General features: G+C 40.8%; 1 protein-coding gene across 4 annotated transcripts in view; it reads left to right on the forward strand.

Annotated features, from left to right (window-relative positions):
• SIK2 (salt inducible kinase 2) overlaps window positions 1-18603 on the forward strand; it is a 60171-nt gene extending 41568 nt beyond the window's left edge. For 3 of the 4 annotated variants that reach the window (XM_072884457.1, XM_072884459.1, XM_072884460.1), the window contains 9 exons: window positions 1300-1520; window positions 3033-3185; window positions 5615-5779; window positions 9511-9739; window positions 10522-10806; window positions 10988-11151; window positions 12247-12357; window positions 13034-13125; window positions 14733-18603. In XM_072884457.1, the coding sequence (XP_072740558.1) occupies window positions 1300-1520; window positions 3033-3185; window positions 5615-5779; window positions 9511-9739; window positions 10522-10806; window positions 10988-11151; window positions 12247-12357; window positions 13034-13125; window positions 14733-15324 (2012 nt within the window). In that variant the 3' untranslated portion in view covers window positions 15325-18603. The remainder of the gene's footprint in view (window positions 1-1299; window positions 1521-3032; window positions 3186-5614; window positions 5780-9510; window positions 9740-10521; window positions 10807-10987; window positions 11152-12246; window positions 12358-13033; window positions 13126-14732) is intronic. The other variant, XM_072884458.1, reaches the window with a different exon arrangement.
• Window positions 18604-22576: the final 3973 nt, after the last annotated feature.

Raw genomic sequence — 22576 nt, forward strand, 5'->3', positions numbered from 1 at the left:
TATGTTTTTCAGCCCTGTTGTTAAGGGTTCTGTGGTGTAAAACATTCTGGTCTTCCCTTTTTCCTTTCTGGTGGCATGTACTCCTGTGCATCGCCTCTGAAAATAGCCACTACAGTGTAGCTGTAGTGCACGTGGTTGCTTTTAGCAATATCATTATGGCACCACAGCAACCCCTCAGCTTCCGGGGCACATTTTGCGGCCAGCGCTGAACCGTATTGTGTTTCTGTGACTTTGCTAACATAGGCATGCGAGCTAGATCCAGGTACCTCTGTCTGAGTTGCGATCATTGTCGTAACTGCAGTGTAGATGAGCTGTTTCACAGGCTGTTTGCTGCTCCCCTTGCTGATCACGTGGTGATGCGGGGAGTGGGGAAGGGTGTGCCTCTTAGCAAAACTGTGAAAACAAGAGAGATAAACAGGAATAAATAGCCAGAAATCTCTCTCTAAACTATTTGTCATAACTACCTGAATGGACTGACTCATAACAACTGTACTGTAGCCATATTGTGGTCAGCTAGAAACGCATGGCACATTGATAAGCTCCCTTAAAGGAACTTACATTGACTTCCTATCATATAAAAACTGCACGTTATCTCTCGTGCCCTCATCTTCCAAAAACCAACTGAGATCTGAAGAAAAATGTGATGCCTTTAATGCTATCCAGCATGTAGTAGTCAGAAAGCAGCAATGGTTTGGTGTGTTCAGAATTATCCTGGCACCTAAAGATTGTGCTTTGGTCCTGGAATTAAAACAGATAAACCTGCAGACCCACTGGCTGCTCTTCACAGCAACAGAGACATTATTTTTACCTTTGTTTTTGTGACCACTGGGGTGGAAATAAAAAAAAAAGAAAATCCAGACACTAACCCTAGTTTTGCCAATCCCTTGTTTTATGAGCCTGGACATGCTATTTCAAACTGTGCTGGAGAAGGATGCTAATTACTCCTCATCACACTTCACAGAGGTTGTTTGAAGCTTTATCAGTTAATGTTAGCACTATACTTAGAACAGCACAAGCAGCTTCAAAGAGGTATTAAATATTACTATTACCCTTATGTGGGAACTGTGTAGAAGGAATGGCACTGTTAGCCATACCATGCATTTAAAGAAGTTGGGGTTTTGTCCTTCTTAATGTGACTTTTAATCTTGTTTTGAGAGATTGTTTTAGCCTTCAGGAAATGTATTTAGCACAGAAGTTAGGTAGAAGGAAGGCAGTTTCCTGTTATGCTCTGTATTGGTAAGTCTCAAGTGAATATATGCACGTACCACTTAGCAAGTTGGTAATTTTTTTTCCCAACAGAGTGTGAACATCTGATTAGAAGAATGTTGGTCCTCGACCCATCCAAACGGTTAACTATTGCTCAGATTAAGGAGCACAAGTGGATGCTGATAGAAGTTCCTGCACAGAGACCTATTCTTTATCCACCAGGAGAGGAGAATGAGCCTTCGCTTGGAGAGTATAATGAGCAGGTCTTACGGCTAATGCACAGCCTTGGAATAGACCAACAGAAAACTATTGAGGTAAAATAGACTAAAACAATATTTGTCCCTGGGGGGAAGGTCTCCTGTTTTGTTTTTATGACTAGAATGTATTATTTGAGTTGCTTTCAACATTCTTTATTTCAGCGGTTGAGGGGGGAGGAACAAAACTGGTGGTATATTTTACTTGGTCAGACCCTAGCAAGGGCAAACATTTAAAACATGCTGTGCTGCTGCCTCCCTGTCCTACTGATGTCTCAGTCTGTGCCAGCAGACTGATCAGGAAGAGGAGAGACATCCCTCCAGAAAGTTTTCTGAAGATAATCCCTAGCAGAGGTAAGGTGTCTGTGTTACGCAAACTGCAGGCAAAACATTGTGCAGTAGGCCCACAGACAATTTCACCTGTGTGCCTTATGCTGGCCGGCCATACCCAGCTATTCCAGTCCAAGGCATCCTTTGCCCATAGAGGAAAACATGTCAATGAAAAGGCAGCACCATGACAGAAAGGATACTCCTCCGTGTCAGGAATCCGAATTAGAACCCATGGAAAAGAATAATGTGTTCTGGTCACATATTCCAGGACTAGGTACTGTTCTTTCAGTGTATTAAGTATTTACTTTAGTTTAAAAAATCACACATTTCAAAAAATTGGATGTTGCAATTGCTTTAAGCTAGAGGACGCACAGAAATGTAGCGTGCACTATGTAAAAAATGGTAGCCCAATCGGGTTGCCTGTTACAATGGTGATACTTGCTCCTGCTTACAGTTGGTCACTTCCAGAGATTTGTTTGTTAGCTAAGTTGATTCCTAAGCACAGAAGTTAAATAAACAAGCCATATTAGGTTCCACACTGTTAGATTTCCTGGGTGGGGTTGGATAAATCATTACTTGTCAAATGGAGAGAGAGGAGGGGAAATCAGAATTAAATTGCAAGTAAATTAATTTTGAACTTCTAAGAGGGTGGAAAATGAAATTCAAAAAGGTACATAAAAGCAGTAAGCAGTTGACTATCTCTGTCCAATCCCAAATCATGCTTCTTACCAAACATAAATGCCAAGAATCCCTATGGAGTTAACACAATCATTTCCTTTAGGACGGTTGATACTTTAAACCGTTGTTGGAGGTTGGCAGTTTGAGTACTTTTTCTGCTAGAAGAGGCTAGTTTCTCTACTTAGCAGAGGCTCAGTTCCCCATTGCTTCTAGTGACTTGGAACAGCCAATATAATCGGGAAGTCCTGGAGTTCAGTCCCTTCTCCAGGTTCAAATCTTTGAGGGTTCAGAGCAGCACCTGAATGTTAGCTACAAGTACTGTTGCAGCCCAGAACACAGCAAACTCCTGTGAGCTTGCCACTACACTAAGGTTGATGTTTTTCTTTGCCTGGTGCTCTGGTTTGAAACTTTCTCAATTCAGAACAATGTTTGCCCACCCCACTGCCTCTTAATCCCCCCCCCCCGCCCCCCCCGATGGCAATTCTTTCTTCTTCCTGGTCTCATAGAACATAAAAGATAATGTATATTTGGCTGCACCCACACTTTTGTGCTTCTCTTTTTCAGTCTCTGCAGAACAAGAGTTACAACCACTTTGCTGCTATCTATTACTTGTTAGTGGAAAGACTCAAATCACATCGGAGTAGCTTCCCCGTAGAACAGAGACTTGATGCTCGTCAGCGTCGGCCAAGCACCATCGCTGAGCAGACAGTAGCCAAGGTAAGGTCTCATTCCTAGCAGAGGTGGGCTTAAGGCTGTGCAAGACATTCTTCTCTTTCAAAATGGTGTTTCTACATAGGTTCTCTTAGAATCCATTGCTATTTTCTGATTTCTATAGTATGCAGACTTGCAGCATCATTTTGGAAAGACTTTTTTGGATTTGCCTCCTGTCAGAACTATATGATGACAAATCAGTTGTCTGGCATGCCTCCTACAACTGCTCCTGCTGCCTCCTCCCCACCCCCACCCCCCCCAAAAAAAAGAGGGGTTTGGAAGGGACTGGATAAGTTTTAAATGAGAAAGTGAAGTTAGTTGACTGCATTCTGAAGCCCAAAATGCAAACAATGGGTTTGGCTTTAATGGGTATCTGCGTGGTTTAACCTTAACTCCCAGTTTATTTCCCAGTTAAAGGGAAAGTACTGTGCTTGTGCTTCTAATTGGAACACTTCCATTTTTGAGAATTTCAAATCTTTTGCTGGGAAGTCATGGGTTAAAATGTTAGAGAAATACCATTTCTGGAAACTGTGCAATACTTGGAGTATCTTTAATGTGATTGACAAACGAGCTGTTGAATTTATGGAGAGCTGCGCTAGCATGGGGGCTAAACGCATGCAGGCTCTACTTAGTGTTATAAGTGTTATAAACATAGTCACTCTAAAGGGACCTGTTGAAAATAAAATTATTTTCTCCCCTGCTGTTCTCTAGCTATGCTTTCTGTCTCCCATGAAATGAAGCATGGCAGAGAATAGTAAAGAGGTACCCAAAATAAAATATTAGGATCAACCTATCAGGTTAAGATGCAAATTCATTGTGATATCTTAAGTACCTGGTAAAAATATCATTGTCATGAGACTCTCAATGGCTCACGACTCAGAGATTTGTTCCTAAATAATGTAATTTCTTTTAAGCTTTGCACCACTTTTTCCTCCTGTGACCCAGCAAGAGTCCAATTTCATGGGAGACTTTGCTGCACAGCTGCAAAACCTCTATGTTCATAGAGCCAATATGATGACTGGCTAATTGATTTAGGTCTTAAGGATGTCACGTGTATTTTATCAAGAGCAATTCTGGGTGCTCCTTACATCTGGTGCCAGCCCTTCCATGGCAGAAGGCTGTCCACTTAGTATCCTCTCCAATTATACTGACTGATTCAGCACAGGCTCTAAGGCTATTCAGTCTGCTTCTTCCCTAGTAATTTTCTTCAGAAAGGAAGGTCATTTACAGTTTATTGTGTCTTATTCCAATAATTCTCAGATATTTTTTTTTTTACATGTTCTTTTGTTTCATGAAAATACACAGACATTGTACAGCTTTTGATTTCTATTAATGCCTAACTGGAAACATGAAAGAATTGGCCTAAGATGACTCGGATTTATCATGGTCTCAAGTAAATATTCTCTTAAGTTCACAGCCTCCTAGATACAGTATTGCTGCTGTATAGGACAAGTGCCCAGACTCCACTTCCAGGAGAAGTCACAACCATGCTGTTCCTTTTTCCCTTGAGGCAGCAAGACACTATTTGGTTTTGGATTCTGTTGAAACGAAAGCCAAATTGCTTCAGCTATGAAAACATAGGTCCAGGAACCATATAGCTGACAAAGATTAAAACCAGCTGTTTTCTTAGATAGTAGTTCTAATGATAGAAAGACACAGTATTCAAAAGCAGATTATTAATTATAAGATGTATGAAAAGCAGGTGAAGACAGATGAACAAGGAAGAAGAAAAAACCTCTTAGAAGGTAGCTCCCTATTGTACTAAATTCCTGTACTTTATAGCCAATATTATCACTTTTTCCTTAGGACTGCAAGCAATCTTGCAGTTATCCTGAGTAACAAGATAATTTTTCACACATGGTGGCACCACAGGCTCCTGTATACAGCTGCTTGTTTCCTTTTGGACAGGCAATTTGTGTGGATACTGCATTTCATGAAATTAAGGTTAAGGAATAGTAAAAACCACTGTTTTCCTAATTGTGCCATGCTTGCCTTCCCTGAGGCATACCTCTCCCTTCAACAGTGCTCCCTCTGTTAAAATATCTTATTTCAGATCCAGCCTGCTCTATTCTTTCTCATGCTTTTTCCTACAGGAATCAGTGCATGTTAGAAAAGTCATTGAAACGAGCCCTATGCCTTGTAGTAATATTAAGGGGGTTTAAAAAGGAATTCTAGCATGTCAGAAGTTGGAGGGCACACTGTCTTTACTGCTAGTAAGTGCTCAGCTTCAATTGTTTGTGCGTTTTGGGGGGTGGTGGTGCTTTTTTTAAAGTCTAAAGACTAAGAATGTAATTCATCAAGAATGAGGAAATAAATCTTATACTTCTCCTGCTTTGGAAATGGGCTAGGTATTGTCTATTTTTTAATTTATTACTTTGTATGTTGTTTTCTACCAAAAATTGTTCTGGTTTTGGAGTTCTTAAAATCTTTTTTAGGCACAAGCTGTGGTACCCTCAGTTAACTTGCATTCAACAAATGCAAGGTTGTTGCAGTCTCCAGGTCTTCCTTCAGCTTCAGGAGCAGAAGCCTTTTCATTCCCTCCAACCAGCTGCCAGGGAGAGACAGCATTTATGGAGGAAGAAAGAGTTGAGACACCAAAGGTACAGCTTAAAATAACCCTACTGTTTTGTCAAAAATCATTAAGGCTAATAAAGATTGTTGCCTTTTAAATTACTGCCTAGTAAAAGCACAGCTAGTCAGAGTAGTTGTAGCTCTTCAATAATTAATTGAAGATCAGTTCGTTCTGACAGAGTAGAGTTCATCGTCCTAGCACAAAGCACTGTGGAGTCAGGGCCAGAGTATTTGCTAATCCAAACTAATGTCCCTTCATTGACCTTAGTACGCCTTCTGTGTCTTGACACTTGTAGGTAGCTGAGCTGGAGAACCCTGCTGCTTCTCTTTGCTTTCAGTAGCCTTTTCCTCAAAGACCCAATGTTCTCAACTTGCTCCCAAGCACTTACTCTTAAGTATATGCTGTCCCCAAAACTCTGGTGTCTGGCAAGTTCTCACTCCTGGGTGACCTCTCAGGGTAGACAGCAAGTCAAATACAAAGACCTTTATTATCTAAACACTCAATTTGTACATTTCTTGTACTAGCTGGACAAAACACATTGTGCCTGTTTCCCTAAATTTAAGTTTTCTCTGAGTGTCAGTGTTCTAGGTATTCCAGATTCTTTTTCTATGTCTCTCTTGCATGTAACTTTCAACAGCTGTGTCTTTCTTTTGATCACTAATTTGCCTCTCATGTTCTTTGCTTACATTCCAATCTTACCACACTGTCATTTGTAAAAGAAAAATCAACCTACAAAAGTGGGGGTTTTTTCTTCATCTTCTCAAAAATATTTTTAAGAGCCCTGAATACTCCTCATATATAGCTTCTAATACAAAGGGTTCACTGCTGAGTATCTAGAGTAACCTACTCAGCTACTCATCCAAAAATTCAGACAAATGAGAACAGGAAGGTATAATGGAACCTTAACCATAAGCCTCCATTGCCAGCTAAAGCGATTAAAATACCATGCACTTAAAATTCCGTATTTATGCCAATTTCATAATAAGCCAGCCAAAAGAGTTACGTTTTTGTTAATTTTTTGCTGAATGGTAAATAGCCAGCAGGACCTTCTGACTGTCAAAAACTATTAAACTGCAGCATCTCAAATAGGTTGTAGCAGTTCTCAGCTAGACCACTTCTGTAACTAGGAATGCCTGTCAAATCTTCACTGGAGACCATGTAAAGTTGCAGCTCCATCTAATGGGTTTTGTTTCCTGTAATCAGGCTGGAAGACTTTATGTAGGCTTTCCACACCTCCACAGTTAACAGACTTAACTGAACTCAACTAATAGGATGTGACGGCTCCACAGCCTTACAAATGTAGGGTTACAGCTTAACTCTCTGAAGGGAGCTACAGTCTGATCCATTCTGCCATGCAACTTTGAGGTCTGTGACAATACTCTGCAGGGTAGCAAAGAATAAATGAAATACACAGGAGTTAAAGCTTTTGTGAGTAAGGGGGAAATAGCTTAAAAGAATTAAATTTATGAAGTATATTATTATTCTCATGAAACTGTTGTTGTTCTCTCTCATATCACATCACATTATAACTTTAATTTCAGCATACTGTCTTTTGCCTGGTGCCAGCTAGGGGTTTGATGTCATGCTTGCCATTTTGAAGCTTTTATTGCTCACTTACTGGTTAGTTACCAACACCAAGAGTGTGGCCCTGGTTCTCATCGCTGTTTTATGTAACTCCTTGTGTGGTCTCTTACAGCTGGAAAGCAAAAAGCAGTTCAAAGACATTTGGAAATTAACATTTCAAACTTTATTTTGCATCCACCTTTGCTTTCATAGATGCAGTCTGGCCAGAGTAGATCAACAACTGGTGACTACAGTGAAGTGTCAAATCACAGTTGACTTGGGAATATTTGGTGTCTCTATGGATACTTACATAACATATGTTTTGCTGGTAGCTTTAACTCCTCCAACAGGGATTCTTCTAACAATTACCAATGAGTTCTTAGGAATCAGGGCATTATCATCTGTGTATTCTGAAAACAACATAAACACAGAAAAAAAAATTAGTCAGTTTGTAAGAATGTATATTAATATGTAATTACATAGCACTTCAGAGAATCCCTTTACAGATATAAAAGCAGAATTTTATAGGTAACATCGTGCTTTTATCGTCTCAACACACTAACAGTACATTTCAAGAAATCTTCAGGCTTGACAATCAAACACAAGCAGCAAAATCTTTTTTAATTTTTAAAATAGTTTGAATGCCAACAGCAAAATAGTCTCAAAGGTCACTAAAGGAGAGTCTTTAAAGTCTTTAGCAGACATGTTCTATAATACTTACAGTTATGCTGTATTATAGAACTATCTGCTAAAGACTTCCAAGCTCTGATCCATGTGCCATGGTAAACTGCAGAGAGCCAACTGCCCACATGGTATTGGTTCTCTTTTTCCTTTCCAGCAGTTCACTAAATAGTCTTTACAGTGCTTTTGCACCAGATCAGTAGAAGACATTTGAATGGGAAAGTCACAAATGCAAAGTAAGGTGGGCAAGAAATTAAGCTGAGAGATATAATCTATTAAATTAAAACAGAAGCAGCAGATCCAGAATTTTCCTATGCAAGCATCATCATTTTACTGATGCTCAAAATAGTTATAGCTATTTCTTGATACTGCTTTAAGTATTTTCCTAGAGTACTACCATATAGTCTGCTTGCAAGACCATTTGTTAACAGCTACTGTTAATGCAGTGAAGCTTCTTTTCCAAACACACTTGTTTTCAAAATACCGAAGAACTTTGAAGAAAATTCAGGAATGGTTCATCGACAATTTTACATAAAATCACCTGTAGCAGTGCCAGGTTTTATGCTAAATGAATGTGTTGTTTCATCCTTATTTTACCCAACCTGATCCTACCAAAACAGTAGGAGTGACTTGTGCAACAGGACAATTAATTAGAGCTTCTAAGGTATTACAGAACAGAATACCCACTCCAAAACTGCATGACATGCAGGCCATTGTCTTCAAAACCCAAGTAGTTGCATATGGCAAAGAATTTGTTAAGGTACAGAAGGATTCAGGACAAACTGATTTGGAGAATAAAAACAGAATTAAAATCCTAGGAGTATTTTAGGTTGGAAAGGTACCTCTAAAGGCCCTCTAGTCCAACTTCCTGCTAAAAGCAGGTCTAACTTCAAAGCTAGATGAGGCTGCTCAGAGCTTTATCAAGTTGAGTGAATCCAAGGAGGGGGATTCCAGAGCCTCTCTAGGCAACCTTTGTTTGCAGAGGAGCACCATGAATCAAATGGACTTTTGCTGGAAAGGGTGCATTTATTGTATTATTCTTGAACACATCTCTGCAGCTCTGCAAGAATGCTGCAGAATTAAATACAAGACTATTTTTTCATAATGCTTATCTGAGCATGATAAATGAGCACAGTAGGTATAGTAAGAGGAAACAATAATATTGTACATTCCATAGATATTTTATGTTTGTGACTAAGCTGGCAAAGGTTTTTAATAACTCTTACAAAAAAAAGCAGCAGCCCTGGAGAATGTAGTACTGTGGAAATAAGAATATTTAGATTTAGGGAGTTGAGTACTAAGAGAATGTCAGTCGTGATCCTACCTGGAGGGATTTGTTTGTCATGCACAATTCTTAACAAGTCTTACTTACCTCAGTAGATTATAGGGACATTCATGCATTTCAAATATCCAGGCTGCCTTCAGCCTACATGAGAGGCAGAGATTTCTTGCATTTTGGGGTGATGCTCTGTGAACATAATTGAAAGCTGTCCATCTTCTCCTTGTGCCATTTAGGTAAATGGATGCCTGCTAGATCCTGTACCTCCCATGGTGATTAGGAAAGGGTGCCAATCACTGCCTACCAGCATGATGGAAACTTCTATTGATGAAGGAATAGAGACAGAAGGAGAGTCAGAAGATGACCCTGCACAGGCATTTGCAGCCCTCCAAGCAGCTCGCTGTGGGAAGCGACGTCACACTCTGGCAGAAGTTACCAATCAGCTGGTGATGATGCCAGGCACAGGTACAAGAGTTATCATGGACATCTCAAAGCTCATTTCCTGCTCTCAGCACTCAATCTAATAAGCCCAGGATGAAAAAGACTAGGTTTTAAGAGTGACAAATACAAGACAGTTTCTGGTTTTGTTACTTAGCATTTGCTATAAAGGCCAAGGTGGGGGGACGGGGGACACGCAAACAAACAACCACACCCCAACAAAACATCCCAAAATCTGCTGTACAGACAGTATAAAACCAAAGCAGAAAATATACAGCTGGCTACAGTCATGTACAACCCCAATAGCAACTGGTAAACTCTGGGAAGTTGGTTTGCTCTTTTTCACGTAACTACATGTCCCCAAATCATTCATCCCCTAAAGATGTGCTGGCAGAGGAGGACAGTGGGGAAACAAAAACCTCTGGATTCTCAGGTATTCCAAAACCAGGAAGATGACCAAGCCTTTCAGCTCAGGCTACAGTCTTGTTAGGATTATCTACAGGGAAAAAAAAAAAAAAAAAAAAAAAAACACCAAGACCAAACACTCAAACACTGAATGCTCTCCAAACAAGCCAGTGAACATCATCTGCATAGCATCTTATTGCTGCGATAATGTAAAAACCAGTAGCAAATCCTCATTCTGGTACTGCAAGTGTTAAATTACAATTACTTTAAGAAACTTGATTTTTTGTTTCATTTCCTCTAAGACGGTCACTATTGGCAGGAATAGCTTGAGCCTGTGGCACTTTTTGCTTTGCTAAATTACTGCTGCACTTTCCTTTTATTCTGGCTTTTGGTTTTTGTCACAGGGAAAGTCTACTCATTGGATGAAAACTCATCTCTGGGCAGTATTGATTCAGAGTATGACATGGGATCCATTCAGAGAGATATTAAATTCCTGGAAGACACCCCTTCCTTGAAAGAAATAGTGCTAACTAACCAACAAGCACCCAGAATGACAACACCTTTCATAGGTCTGAGACCTGCCAATCCAGCCATGCAAGCACTGACCTCCCAAAAGCGAGAGACCCACAACCGCTCTCCTGTCAGTTTCAGAGAGGGGCGCAGAGCTTCTGACACATCCCTCACACAAGGTAATTATAACCATTGTCATGACACATTATACCTAGACACAGTTGTCAGTGTACTCCATACAGAGAAGCACCGGAGCCACCTTGTGACTTTGTCGTTACTCAGCTTATCTCACGTTTGCTGTGCTAACCAGATATGTATTAACTGATTTTCTGACAAGGGTTTTGCTCAACTCTTCTCCAGGAATTGTAGCATTTAGACAGCACCTCCAGAATCTGGCACGAACCAAAGGAATCCTGGAACTGAACAAAGTCCAGTTGCTGTATGAACAGATGGGATCAGAAGAACAACGTTCTCTGACATCAACTGCCACCCAATTGCAGGACCTCATTAATAGTCCTCCGCAGGTACTTAAACCAGAAATCAAGCTCTATCTTTTAGGTGTTAATGCTTTGGGACAGATAAGGAGAGGTGTTCTGGAGATCTGAGAAGAGCTAATTTACAGATAAAAGTTCCCTCTTCTCCTTTCCGTCTTCTGCAGAATAGAGAATGGGCATTTACAGGCAAGCCTTTACCATTCTCATGGTGTTAGTGAGATGGCTTGTTAGCTTTCTGAATCCAACATTTTATTATTGTTTTTAATCTGAAGGATGTTTTAGATTTAACAAAGCCCAGTAACATCTTTCCCTGTTGGAGTTGGTCTGGTATAATTGTAAGTGCAAAAGCAGAGTGATAACTGTTAGCCTGATTTGCGTAGTGAAATGCTAGACACCTTCTATCAGCTCCCTAGTTACTCATTTCAAATGGAACAGGTCACAGCAAACAGGAAAAATAAGTTTCTGTTAAACCCCAGGAATAAAATGGTTAAGTACACAGGCGCTGTAAGCAGCTAATGTTCCAGATGAAGCCTGCTATTCTTAAAGCTCCAGCTGTTACTTTCTGACTGCTGGAAAACTTCAGTTCTGACAACAACAAAGTTGTAATGCTTTCACAAGAATCTCTCACTTGATGTAAACATGCTGCAGTGCTCATGGTATTCTCACGACAACAATTCACCCCACTCCCATGTCAGCACTCTCCAGCTTGCTAGAGATGCCTACTCCGTGTGTATCCTCTCCACCACTATTGAAAGCTTTTCGCCTTCCGTTTTGAAGCTGTGAAATAAGAGCTGCACAAAAGCACATTCAAGAGTTTGGACAGTTTTCTAACCCTGTACATTTACTATTTCAGAGGGCAAGTCAGAAAATACATCATGTATAATATCATTTAGTTACAGATGTAAGACCTTGCCCTTTTGCAGCACAGATAGTTCAAAGCTTTGTACTTTTTAGGTTTTACTTTGTACTTTTTAGGTTTCTCACCATGCAGTGAAAGTGGTGAGTGACACCAGAGACCAGTCCATATTGCAACTATGAAACCTCTGTCAGGGGAAATCCTCAAATAAAGGGTTGAGGCAGAAAAGCCTTTTCTGGAGATGAAACTTGTTCCTCTTCTCTCTGCAGGAGGAAGCATCTCAGCAGCAAGCTGCATCTGGTTTCCCTAATGGTGCACATCCCCCATTATTATCCAGACGGCAGAGCTTAGAAACACAGTACTTACAACACAGGTTCCAGGTACCATACCTCCCCTCCACTGAATTAAACCAGCTGCTGTTACTACACAGCAGACTAGCATTTTAGATCTTATTACTCAGGAAAATCAGTCAAAGGCTAAATTAGCACAGAACAGCTGAATTTGAAATTATGCTGTATTTTTCTTTTGTCAGACACTGACCCTAATTATGCAAAAAGTATACTATATTACTGCTGTTTTCCTACTCAGTCTGTTATTGTATAATGTTCTTAAAGCAATTTGAAGTAACTGGTAGTGAATACCTATTATCTGTGTTGCACCCCATAAAGGTTATGCATCAGCATCTGAGGAGCCCCTTTTGACCCCCTGGGGCTTACTGTTTCTCTCCCCCCCCCCCCCATTTTTTTAAACCAATTTTCATATATAGCTTTAGTTTATAAAAAAAATTTTCTAGCTTGCAGCTTCTCTTTCTCTTGGGAAGAAATCTTTCAATGGATTTTTATGGTACAGTCTATCATGCAAAGATATTCTTTGTCTAAGGGTTAGAAGCCAATAAGCAGTAGTGGCTGTGGTTTTAGACAGTAGCTCTGTTGACAGCTTCTGAAAATGGAGCTGGGCATTTACACTGTTATAAGGGTAGCTAATCTTCTTTCACTTGCTTTCTGGACTAATGCATTAAATCAAATGCAATTTAAAACAGCACTGCTTTTCTTGCAGAAACCCACTCTACTATCAAAAGCTCAGAATACGTGCCAGCTATACTGCAAAGAATTGCCCCGGAGTCTGGAACAGCAGTTACAGGAGCACAGGTAAGAAGCTTCCAAACTATGCAGATTAGTTATTTATTCTTACTCTCAAGGGTAATAAAAGAACTGGAACAATCTTTGTCCCTTTAGAAATTCTTTGAAAAAGGAAAGCCTCACTTCAAAATTTGTAAGGACACAGTCCTTCTTTTAAAAGAGGGACAACAGTCCTGCCACGTGGTTACAAATTTCTGTGCTATAAGCTCTTTAGCAGCTAACACTACTAGGGTGCAGATAGACTGTAAATACCTGCATGCTTCATTTAGTGCTAATGGGCACATAGAAGCATAGGAGGAAGCTACCCTACTACTTACATTGTTGTACTTAATTTCACCCTCATCCTCCCAGCCACCCACTGTTTATAACCTACATAGTGCAGTATTTATCATAGTCAGAACATGGGTCATGTATTTTTGCCTGCTGGGAAGCCCTGCAGTCATTTAGGTATTTCCTGTCTCATTCCCATGACCCAATAATTTCACAGTAAAGTAAATCAACTTTTTCCTGTCATATAAGATCAGTTTAGAAGTTACACTCCTCTGAAAAAGTTACAGTAAAGAGTGAATTGAAGTGTCCCCTTATACCTGTACATATTGTAGCAGACAAGATTTTAATTGCCAAGTTAAAGGGCTGTAAGCTCTTTATGAGCTCATCATTTGGTAATCATCAAACAAGTAAGCAAGATGGATACTAAAGACAGTTACTATTCCTGAGTTTTGCAAAAGAATCACAGAAAGAGAAAGGAAAATAACAACCTGGCTATGGGCTGTCTAGAACAGAAAGACTAAGGAACAGAGATATAAAAATACTATTTTATTTCAAGAAAGCATGCAACCTGTAATTACTTTTTAGCTTATGGCCACTCCTGACAACTGTAGAGTTGATTAATCCTAATCAAGAACTTAACTAACAGTATTGAGAGCACTCCTTTAAGAATAGGAGGTCTGCATAGAGAAATAAGCTAGGAAGCAATAGACTCATTTTCTAAATGCTGTCGGCTTGCGTCCGTAGTAGGTTTCCTATTTCTGCATGCTTTGGGAATTGGCTGGCAGGAGACCTCCACTTTGTCATATCACACAAATTTGTCAAAGGTAGCTATAACTTTGCATTGTGTTGTAAATTCTTACTGTTTGTAAAGAGTCAAAAACATGGAGTTCCATAAAAGTTCATAGGGAGCAGTGCAGTTCAGAGAAAAAGAATATGGGGGGAAGGAGACTTTGTTCATGTCCAATAGTTGCCAGCGATACTCAAGTCTTCAGCTCCCAAATTCCACAGAGTATGAATAGCAGACTTAAAGTACAAATACAATGCATCTTATTCTTAGTAAACAAAATTAAACAATGCATGGGGTTAACTTAATTGCACAGGAAAAATTCACTAGGTGGTTAAAAAGGTTATCAAAAGGACATCTACAAACTCAGCCCCTGCCCATTTGCTGGAAGGTGAAGATTCTGGTCTGCCATAAAATTTAACAAACAAGATTGCCCAGGAATTTTCCAATTCTGTACTTTACTGCCTGCTGGAACTGTTTGAGTGACTAGCATGCAGGACTCATGCTAGTGCCTTAACACTTCAAAAGGTGAAAATAATTGCTGTTTATGTCCTTGATTCAGGCTGCATCAGAAGCGACTCTTTCTCCAGAAGCAGTCCCAGCTGCAGGCCTATTTTAACCAGATGCAAATTGCTGAGAGCTCATACCCAAGGTCAAGTCAACTGCCACTTTCATGCCAGGAGGAGCAACAACAACAACAGCAGCAGCAGCAATCAACCCAGTTCAGCCTGCAGCAGCCTCTGAGCCCTGTGATGGAGCCTTCCTCAGAACAAATGCAATACGACCCCTTCCTCAGTCAATACCAGAAGGTACAGCTGGATCCACTGCCACCCTCCCAGATCACCAGCTCATCACGGTTGTCATCACCCGTTCAGGTGCAGCAGCCGCCACAGTCCTTACAATATTCATATCAGACTTGTGAATTGCCTGTTGTCACCTCTTCTGAGCCAGACTACCCAGACCAGTGCCAGTATTCCATGGACCCAGCACAACAGAGCAGTGTAGCATTGCCTGACAGCCAGAGCAGCTCAGCATCTCATGAGTCCCAGTCAAACTATGATGCATTAACCCTTTCGGAATTGCCTGGACTCTTTGATTGTGAAATGATGGAGACTGTAGATCCCCAGCACAGCGGCTATGTCCTGGTGAATTAATACCATGGGGTGACTAACATAAGAGTGGAAGAGAGGACAAATGGAGAAGCATGTGAATTTTTGGTTTTTGTTCCTACCCCAAAGTTCATGGTAATTTTTCAACCCTTGAATTAACAGGGGAACTAAAAATCCACCTGACTGGAAAAAAAACAGGTGGTGGAGAGAAGTGTTTGGCCACTAGCTCCTCTTGCTGGTGGCAGGAGCTAGAGAACAGATAGTGCAGTTTCATCCCATAAAGAACTAGTTTGCATAGAAGGAGGCAAAAAAGTGAATTTTAGAGGAAGGAAGTAGCCCCTTTTAAAAAAGATTCAGGAGTTAGTCACTATTCATCTAACATTCACTTGGAGAAACAAGAATGAGTGCACATTGTATTGTACTTCTTGGCAATAAAAGCAATAGTTTTCATTGAAATTCGGGGTAGATTTGGGTCTGCGCTGATGGCAACTGTAATACTCTTGAAACAGTAGCAAGGGGTAGAATTAAAGGAAAGTTGCACTTTGGCATCCAATTGCTGGTTAAGCTACTGATCTGGAACTACTCCATGGTAAGTCTCCAAGATCACCAGGCATCTCAGGCAGCCTCCACTTCCTCCTGCTAGCAAGTAAACAGTATCTCCCAAGCCTGCCAAGGAACTCTTAATTGTCCACTAAGGGAAGCTTCTGGATCTCCGCTAAGTCATATCTTGACTTTGTCAAAAGATACACCTGGAACTGACACAGGGCACCACAGTGGTTTGTAGAGACCTCTGGGTGGGGATCAGAATACTGAAGGATAAAGGATTAGCTAACAGAGAGATAGAAGGTAAGAAGTACCATGAGAAAAATCAAGAGCTGCAGCCAATGGCATTAAAAAAAACAAAAAATCCACCTGGGTGGCTTTTGAAATCAACCCTTTTTGTAGGCAGGCCTTTGTGGAGGGCTCTGTCTTGGAGAAGGTTCCGACCACTGGAAAGGATCCATCTGTCCTTCTGTTGCATTTTAAAAACAAGCAAACAAACTGTGTTTTGAATTTGCAGTATGTGTTGCTGGTGGTTTATTGAGCTTTGTATATCTGGACAATTATTTAGGGTTTTAGAACTTAAGGATAAAAACAATGAGCTTAAAAACCCCTGTGAAGTGATAGTGCTGTGCCTTTTTCAGTTCTTTATCAGCCTATATGCTTTTTTTCTGAAGAAAGTAGACAATACCCCATTTATATCCTTGCTATAGCCAAAGTTCCTTCAGAGCACGCGTTCCACCATGTGGAACATAATGTTTAACTTTCTTAATGTTTTGATTGTTCATGTATATATAACATTGAAAGTATTACAGCAATATTTAGCATCACAAACTGTTGATGTATCAACCATTTCAAGAAATACTAAACTCAGCAAGCAGTTGCATTTCCAGAACTTTCCATCATGAAATGAGAGTTACAGGAGGATTATTTAGGAATCTGCAGAAGGCTTAGATCTCTGGTTTGGGTTTTGTCTCTAGCCTTTAAGTATTGTGGTACATTACAGGATGATAGACAAATGAAGCTCACAGCTAGACAGTTCAGCCCTTTTCTGAGTAAACATAAAGCACAATTGCAGATTCATTAAAGCACAAAGAATGGCAGAGAAACTGTGCTGATCACATATGTATAAAACACCACTTTGTTTGCTGGAAAGTTTGATGAGCTAAGGTCTTTGATACTACAAATGATGAGGGTGTAGTCACCAAACTGAAAAGTTTGGGTATTTGGGGCATGTGGTCACTTAAAACTTGAATGGGTTGAACAGGTAGCAGAAGGAAGAAACAAACAAACAAAAAGTACTTCTGGTATGTTGGTTCTTCCATATTTGTCAAATCACAGATCCTACCAAGCTAGAAAAAGGAGTTCTCAAAGCTGCTCTCTTTTCCTTCACTGGAAAGGTGGATAATCAGCCAGCATTTACAGCAATAAGACTGCAATTAAATGTGGAGTAGTAGGGCTTTAGTCACTGGCATTGTAGGCTGTGTGAAGGAGGGAAGGGTTTAACAACTGGCAGAAGGCACCTTGCTTCCTGTATACTACAATTAGAGAGGCAACTCCTGTTGCTATGTAGCCTGCTCTGATACTGGTCCAGTTGTGCAGCTGGACTCAATCCATAAGTGCTCAGCTTCTACCTCTGATATCACAGTGATTCTCAAGGCATCAGCAAAGGAGAGTTTAAAGAACAGGGGTCACATCCATACGCTACTTATGTGATGCAAAATAAAGAGGGCTAGAAAGCTATACTTTAAATAGCCGAGATAGAAAAGGTTTTTATTATGGGGTTTCCCTTCAAAAGGAAACTCTGACACAGTAAATGGCTATGGAACACCCCTATGACACCTTAAGTGACCAACACAGGGAAGGGAAACAGCTTGACAAATACTGCAGCATAACAGAGCAGGCATTTCAGTACTGCAAAAAAAAGAAAAAGAGACAACAAAGAGTCCTGTCATTCCTTCTTCCCTACCCCACAGCATAATAAACATTTTCTGGAATTTTAATATCTGACTGAGCACTCAAGGAGCTATGCAGTGAAAACTGCTAACAGGACACACAACATCTATGGAGACAGGTCCAGTTCTGCTCCAGGAGCTGGGTTACTACCATAACTATAACCACTTCCTTCCCCATCCAACTCCAGGATACTGTGTATTTCAGGACTCAGAGAGAAAAATAATTCTGTTCTTGAGCTCTACGATTCATTTATCAGGATGTGCCAACTAGTCTAAGCTCATTTGAGCTTTGTAGTGCTAGTAAGGGGGAAGCTACAGTGTTTTTTAATGTAGTTTAGACTGACTCTTCCTCTCAACCAAAAGCATATTTAACATTTCATGTAATTTCCTTTAAGCCAATTAGAATAAAAGGCTTCTACTGCCTTCTAATATGGCAGAGTATCCATTGGGCACCACTTCGTACTACTTCGAAGTGGCTTTTTTGTTCAAATCTGTTATGTCTAACATTAGAGAACTGTGTACACTACTGTTAGAGTAATTATTAGCTTTATTATCTTGTATTACAGACTCCTTTGAAGAGACTTTGGTGTGATGTATATGGGGTAAAAATTTCATATGGAGAAAAGTGCAATATGTGTGTGTGGTACGTTCTTTAATGTATTTTTTTAAGGAGTTAGAGGGTTTAGTCTCTGCTTTGGGATAAATGCACTAGTTTTGTGAGCTCCAGTTTGGCAAGTTCATCTGTAGTATTTACATGCAACTGATATGCTGGACTCTGTAAAGCAATTACAGTGTATTAATACAAAATAAAGAATACGTGCATTTCATTTTTAAATTATCTAGTGAGCTAAAGCAGCCCCTGCTGCTCTTGTGTTCTGAGAAGCCTCTTTATGTATTATATTGAGGTTATTTTATCTCTGAGGCACCAAGCTACAAATTACAAAAAAAAAAAAAGAATGTCTACTGCAAAGGCTGGATTTTCTAGACTGAAGTTTGCTTCCTGTCATTTTGACATACTTGGGGTAGTTGATACCACTGACTTTTGAAGGCAAATATGAATGGACAAAGCATTCCAATAGCTTCAACAAAAAAGCTTCATTTCTTTACTGCCTGCTATGCCATGGAATGTCAAACGCCTCAGGAGCATGCCTCCAACACAGGCAAGGTCATCTGTCAGTGGTGTATCACCTTGACTTTGAAAGAGGAGTTATTCTCAAAACTACTATCAGTTTTGACATTTTTCCACAGTACTCAATATACACTATCCAACAGGCAATACAGAAGCAGTTTAATGCTGATCATATTATGCTAAACCCTAGGAACACTGAGTGAAATGGACAGGGGTTTTGGCAGAGGGAATCCATCATAATTTCCCTAGTAACATAATCAACAGCATGCCACCATGTCATCACATGCTCCACTGAGATGTACCAGTCTGGATTTGACCAGAAAAAGCACTTACAGAGGGAACTGCTTTGGATCAGAATTATTACCTCACAGAAAGAAGTGAGATTTTTCCTTTAGACATCATTGTGGAACAGTTTCCCCAAGACTCCAAAGTTACCGTGAAATTTCTTGAGGTTAGATTTTTCGTCTGTCTCCTGTTACATCAAGTGCAATTAAAAGAAGATTGTGTCCACAAGAAAGATCTGCTTCCCTGGTTTTCTAACTTTCCACGTTATCTTTACCTGTAAAAACATTCCTTCTCTGCACAACCTCTACAATAATTTGTTTTAGCAGCTCTGCAATGCAAAGCAGTTTGGGACAGGACAGTGGAACCTCAAAAAATTAAATTGACCCTTTGCTGGGAAAAACAAAGCTCCTCAATTTCTCACTAAAAGAAAAGGACTCAAATAAAACCACTGTCCTAAGCTCTTTAAATTAAATCTTTCTCTGTAGAGAAAAAGGTTGCAAAATAAAAAAAAGCATAGGTCCCTGTTACAGCCATTCTACATAGCATAGGAGCAGTTGTTAGGGCACTGAGAGCAGGTATTTTAAAGTTACTTACTTTCCACTGATTTAATTCTTCATTTAAAAAAACAATTGGATTAGTACAATCTAATGCTATAGATATGGTTATACCATGCAGTGTCGCTTACAATGGTTGTATTTCCATATGTGTACAGGAACTGTCTTGGTTGGAAATAGGTGTCAATACCACATGGGGATTTTACTGAATGTTCCTAAAGTAAGAGAGTTTTGGAAAGCTATGCATGCAACAGTAAATTACAACTAGGTCCTGCTGAGCTAGTTATGCTACCAACTGCCAAGAGTCTGTAGTTCTGCAGTCCACATACAGTTTAAGGCAGACCAAAGAATCAAGGCACGGGACACTGCAGTCATTTGTACAGACTGGAAAACTTCATGCCACAAGATGGTTATAGTACTTTCCACTTTCATCAATAGAAGACCATTCAAAATTACTTAATATCAGATCAAGAAACAGTAGGCAAAGTTGGGGAAAATTTTTCTTCTGTGGAATCAGAAACAATAAGATTACCCATGTTTTCTGCTCTCCCCATCTCTGCTTGGACAGCAAGTTTGAATCAGCCTGTAAGAGACCTCCTGAGAAGCCCCACTCCCAAGAACAGAACAAGACATATTCATGAATTGCATCCTGTTAACTACTTTCCTTAAAACCTTTTACCCTGATCTGGGGTGTAATAGGCTTACTTTGACTTAGCCTAAGACAATCTAGGATTAGAAGGGAGGCTTCTTACCTCTAGAACTATAGGCAACAGCAGTGAAAAATTCATCTTGCTCTGTTACTTGAAGCACTACACCACTGTCCTGTTGATGAAAACTGAAAGTGAACCATATCTGTTCTCTGGTAATTTAGGCAGAAAGTTTACATTCACAGAGAGAATGGGCAACTCCAGAAGAGGCTCTGTGGAAAAGCAAAATGCCATGGTCTTCACAGAGGGAGCATCAGAGACCAGAAGATAACACAGGCCAAACGTTACAGTTCTTCCATGAGACTGCACCAACAGTTACAAGACAAAAAAGGTGATGATGGGGGGGGGGGGGGTGTGGGGTGTGTGAATCTCAATAGCTCTTTTCTCAACATCACTTGCAACACTCTTGTGACCCTCAGGGTTTATTGAGGAAACCCCTCCAATAGGAAGAAAAGTGTGATGCTCAGAGATGTCGAGCAAAAATTAGTGTCGTACCTAGCAGATTCACCTATCCTCCCACGCTGAAACTGCTGTCCCTATTGCATTTGTGTAGCAACCTCAACTACAACTGGCCATGAACAGCTGCAGCTGAGCAGTTAGTATGACACACTGGGACACAAAACACTTCGCAACAGAATTAGTAGCTTGGTTTGTAACAGTACTGACCAACTTGACCCATCATCTTCCACACTCCCATGAATCAGAAGTGCCAAAGAAGCCTTTGGACTATGCACCTGGACAGGATACCAACAATGCTGTGCCTTAACTCTACACCAAGCTCAACACATTCAGCGTATCTCTCATGGCTGCTTTCCCACGTACCCTGCTCCTCTGCTGACTCCTAAAACTCCTGATACAGTCTTGGGCAACAATCCAAGCGAGAAGGGTGAAGCGCTGTATCTGCCTGCATGCCCCACTTAACCAGAGACATCAGCCAGAGGTCACAGGATGACTCAAGCTGCACAGAGACAGGGACTGTTAGTCACTCCTTCCCCAACAGCACCACAAACAGGCTACATACCAGACAGGAAAAAAAGAATGCAAATGCACTTTCCCATACAGACATAGTCTTTCACTGCTAGCAGTCAAAGCAAAACCAGAGTAGGTCACACCTTAAGGGGTTACCTCGACTAACCTTACAAGCTGTCTGGAAGACACTCCCCATCCCCCCCACCCCTGAAAGGTAAAGGCTAAGCCCTCCTTATCCCAGTGGAGACAGGAGAAAGCCCTCCCCGTCACTGGGATAAGTTCTGACTTACAGACTAGGTCAGAGCCTTTAAATCCCTTGCAGAGTTGCAGAGCACAGCATTTCTCTGCTGGGCATCAGGCCAGCAGAGCTTTCCTTTTCAGTGTTATCTGGCTGACAGTGCTCATTTAAGTCCCTGCCAGATGGATCAGCAGCAAGGCTGTCACAGGAACACAATACACACGAGGTAGCAGCTGACTGTCAGCACAGTTTATGCATGGGGTGAAAGCAGAATGCATGCACGTCTCTTCCACTGATTAGGCTTTTACAATCTGAGTATAGCTTTAAAACTGTGTCTGAATTTGGTGCATAACATCTCTATGGGCCTGAGCTTCAGCTTCTGTTCACCTTGCACCAGAGTCCTAAACACATTAAGGATAAGCCTTGAAAAGCTTCATCCCCAAGTCCTTTTGGTGTAGAGCAAGGGGGGGAGGGGGGCGAGATTAGTTGAGGGAAGAGTGGAGAGAAAGCCCATGAATAGACTGGTGCATTAGAAAGAGGGAAAGGGTGACTGTCTAGGAGAGGGCTGCAGGAGTAGATAGCCCCAGTAACAAATACTCTCAATGACAGCTCAAAAAGACACAAACCCCTACCCACACATGCACTGCAAAAACCTGATCCTCTTCACGTACAGAGCACGAAGGACTTCTGCAGACCAGAATGCAGATGTATGGTCAAAAAAGCTCCAACAGTGATACAGCCAATAGCTGGAAGCTTTAGTCTTGCAAGGCTTCAGCCAAATCTAGACAGCCAAATCCTCCCAGTACAGGCAGACTTGTATACTTGGGTAGGTAAACAGCACCAAACAGCAACAAGGCTGCATGCATTTACCTGGAGCTATACCAACTTGGGCACTGGAAGGACAGGTTTGTTGGCTGAAG

Source organism: Ciconia boyciana, chromosome 20, assembly GCF_034638445.1.
Source record: "Ciconia boyciana chromosome 20, ASM3463844v1, whole genome shotgun sequence".
NCBI lineage: Eukaryota > Metazoa > Chordata > Aves > Ciconiiformes > Ciconiidae > Ciconia > Ciconia boyciana.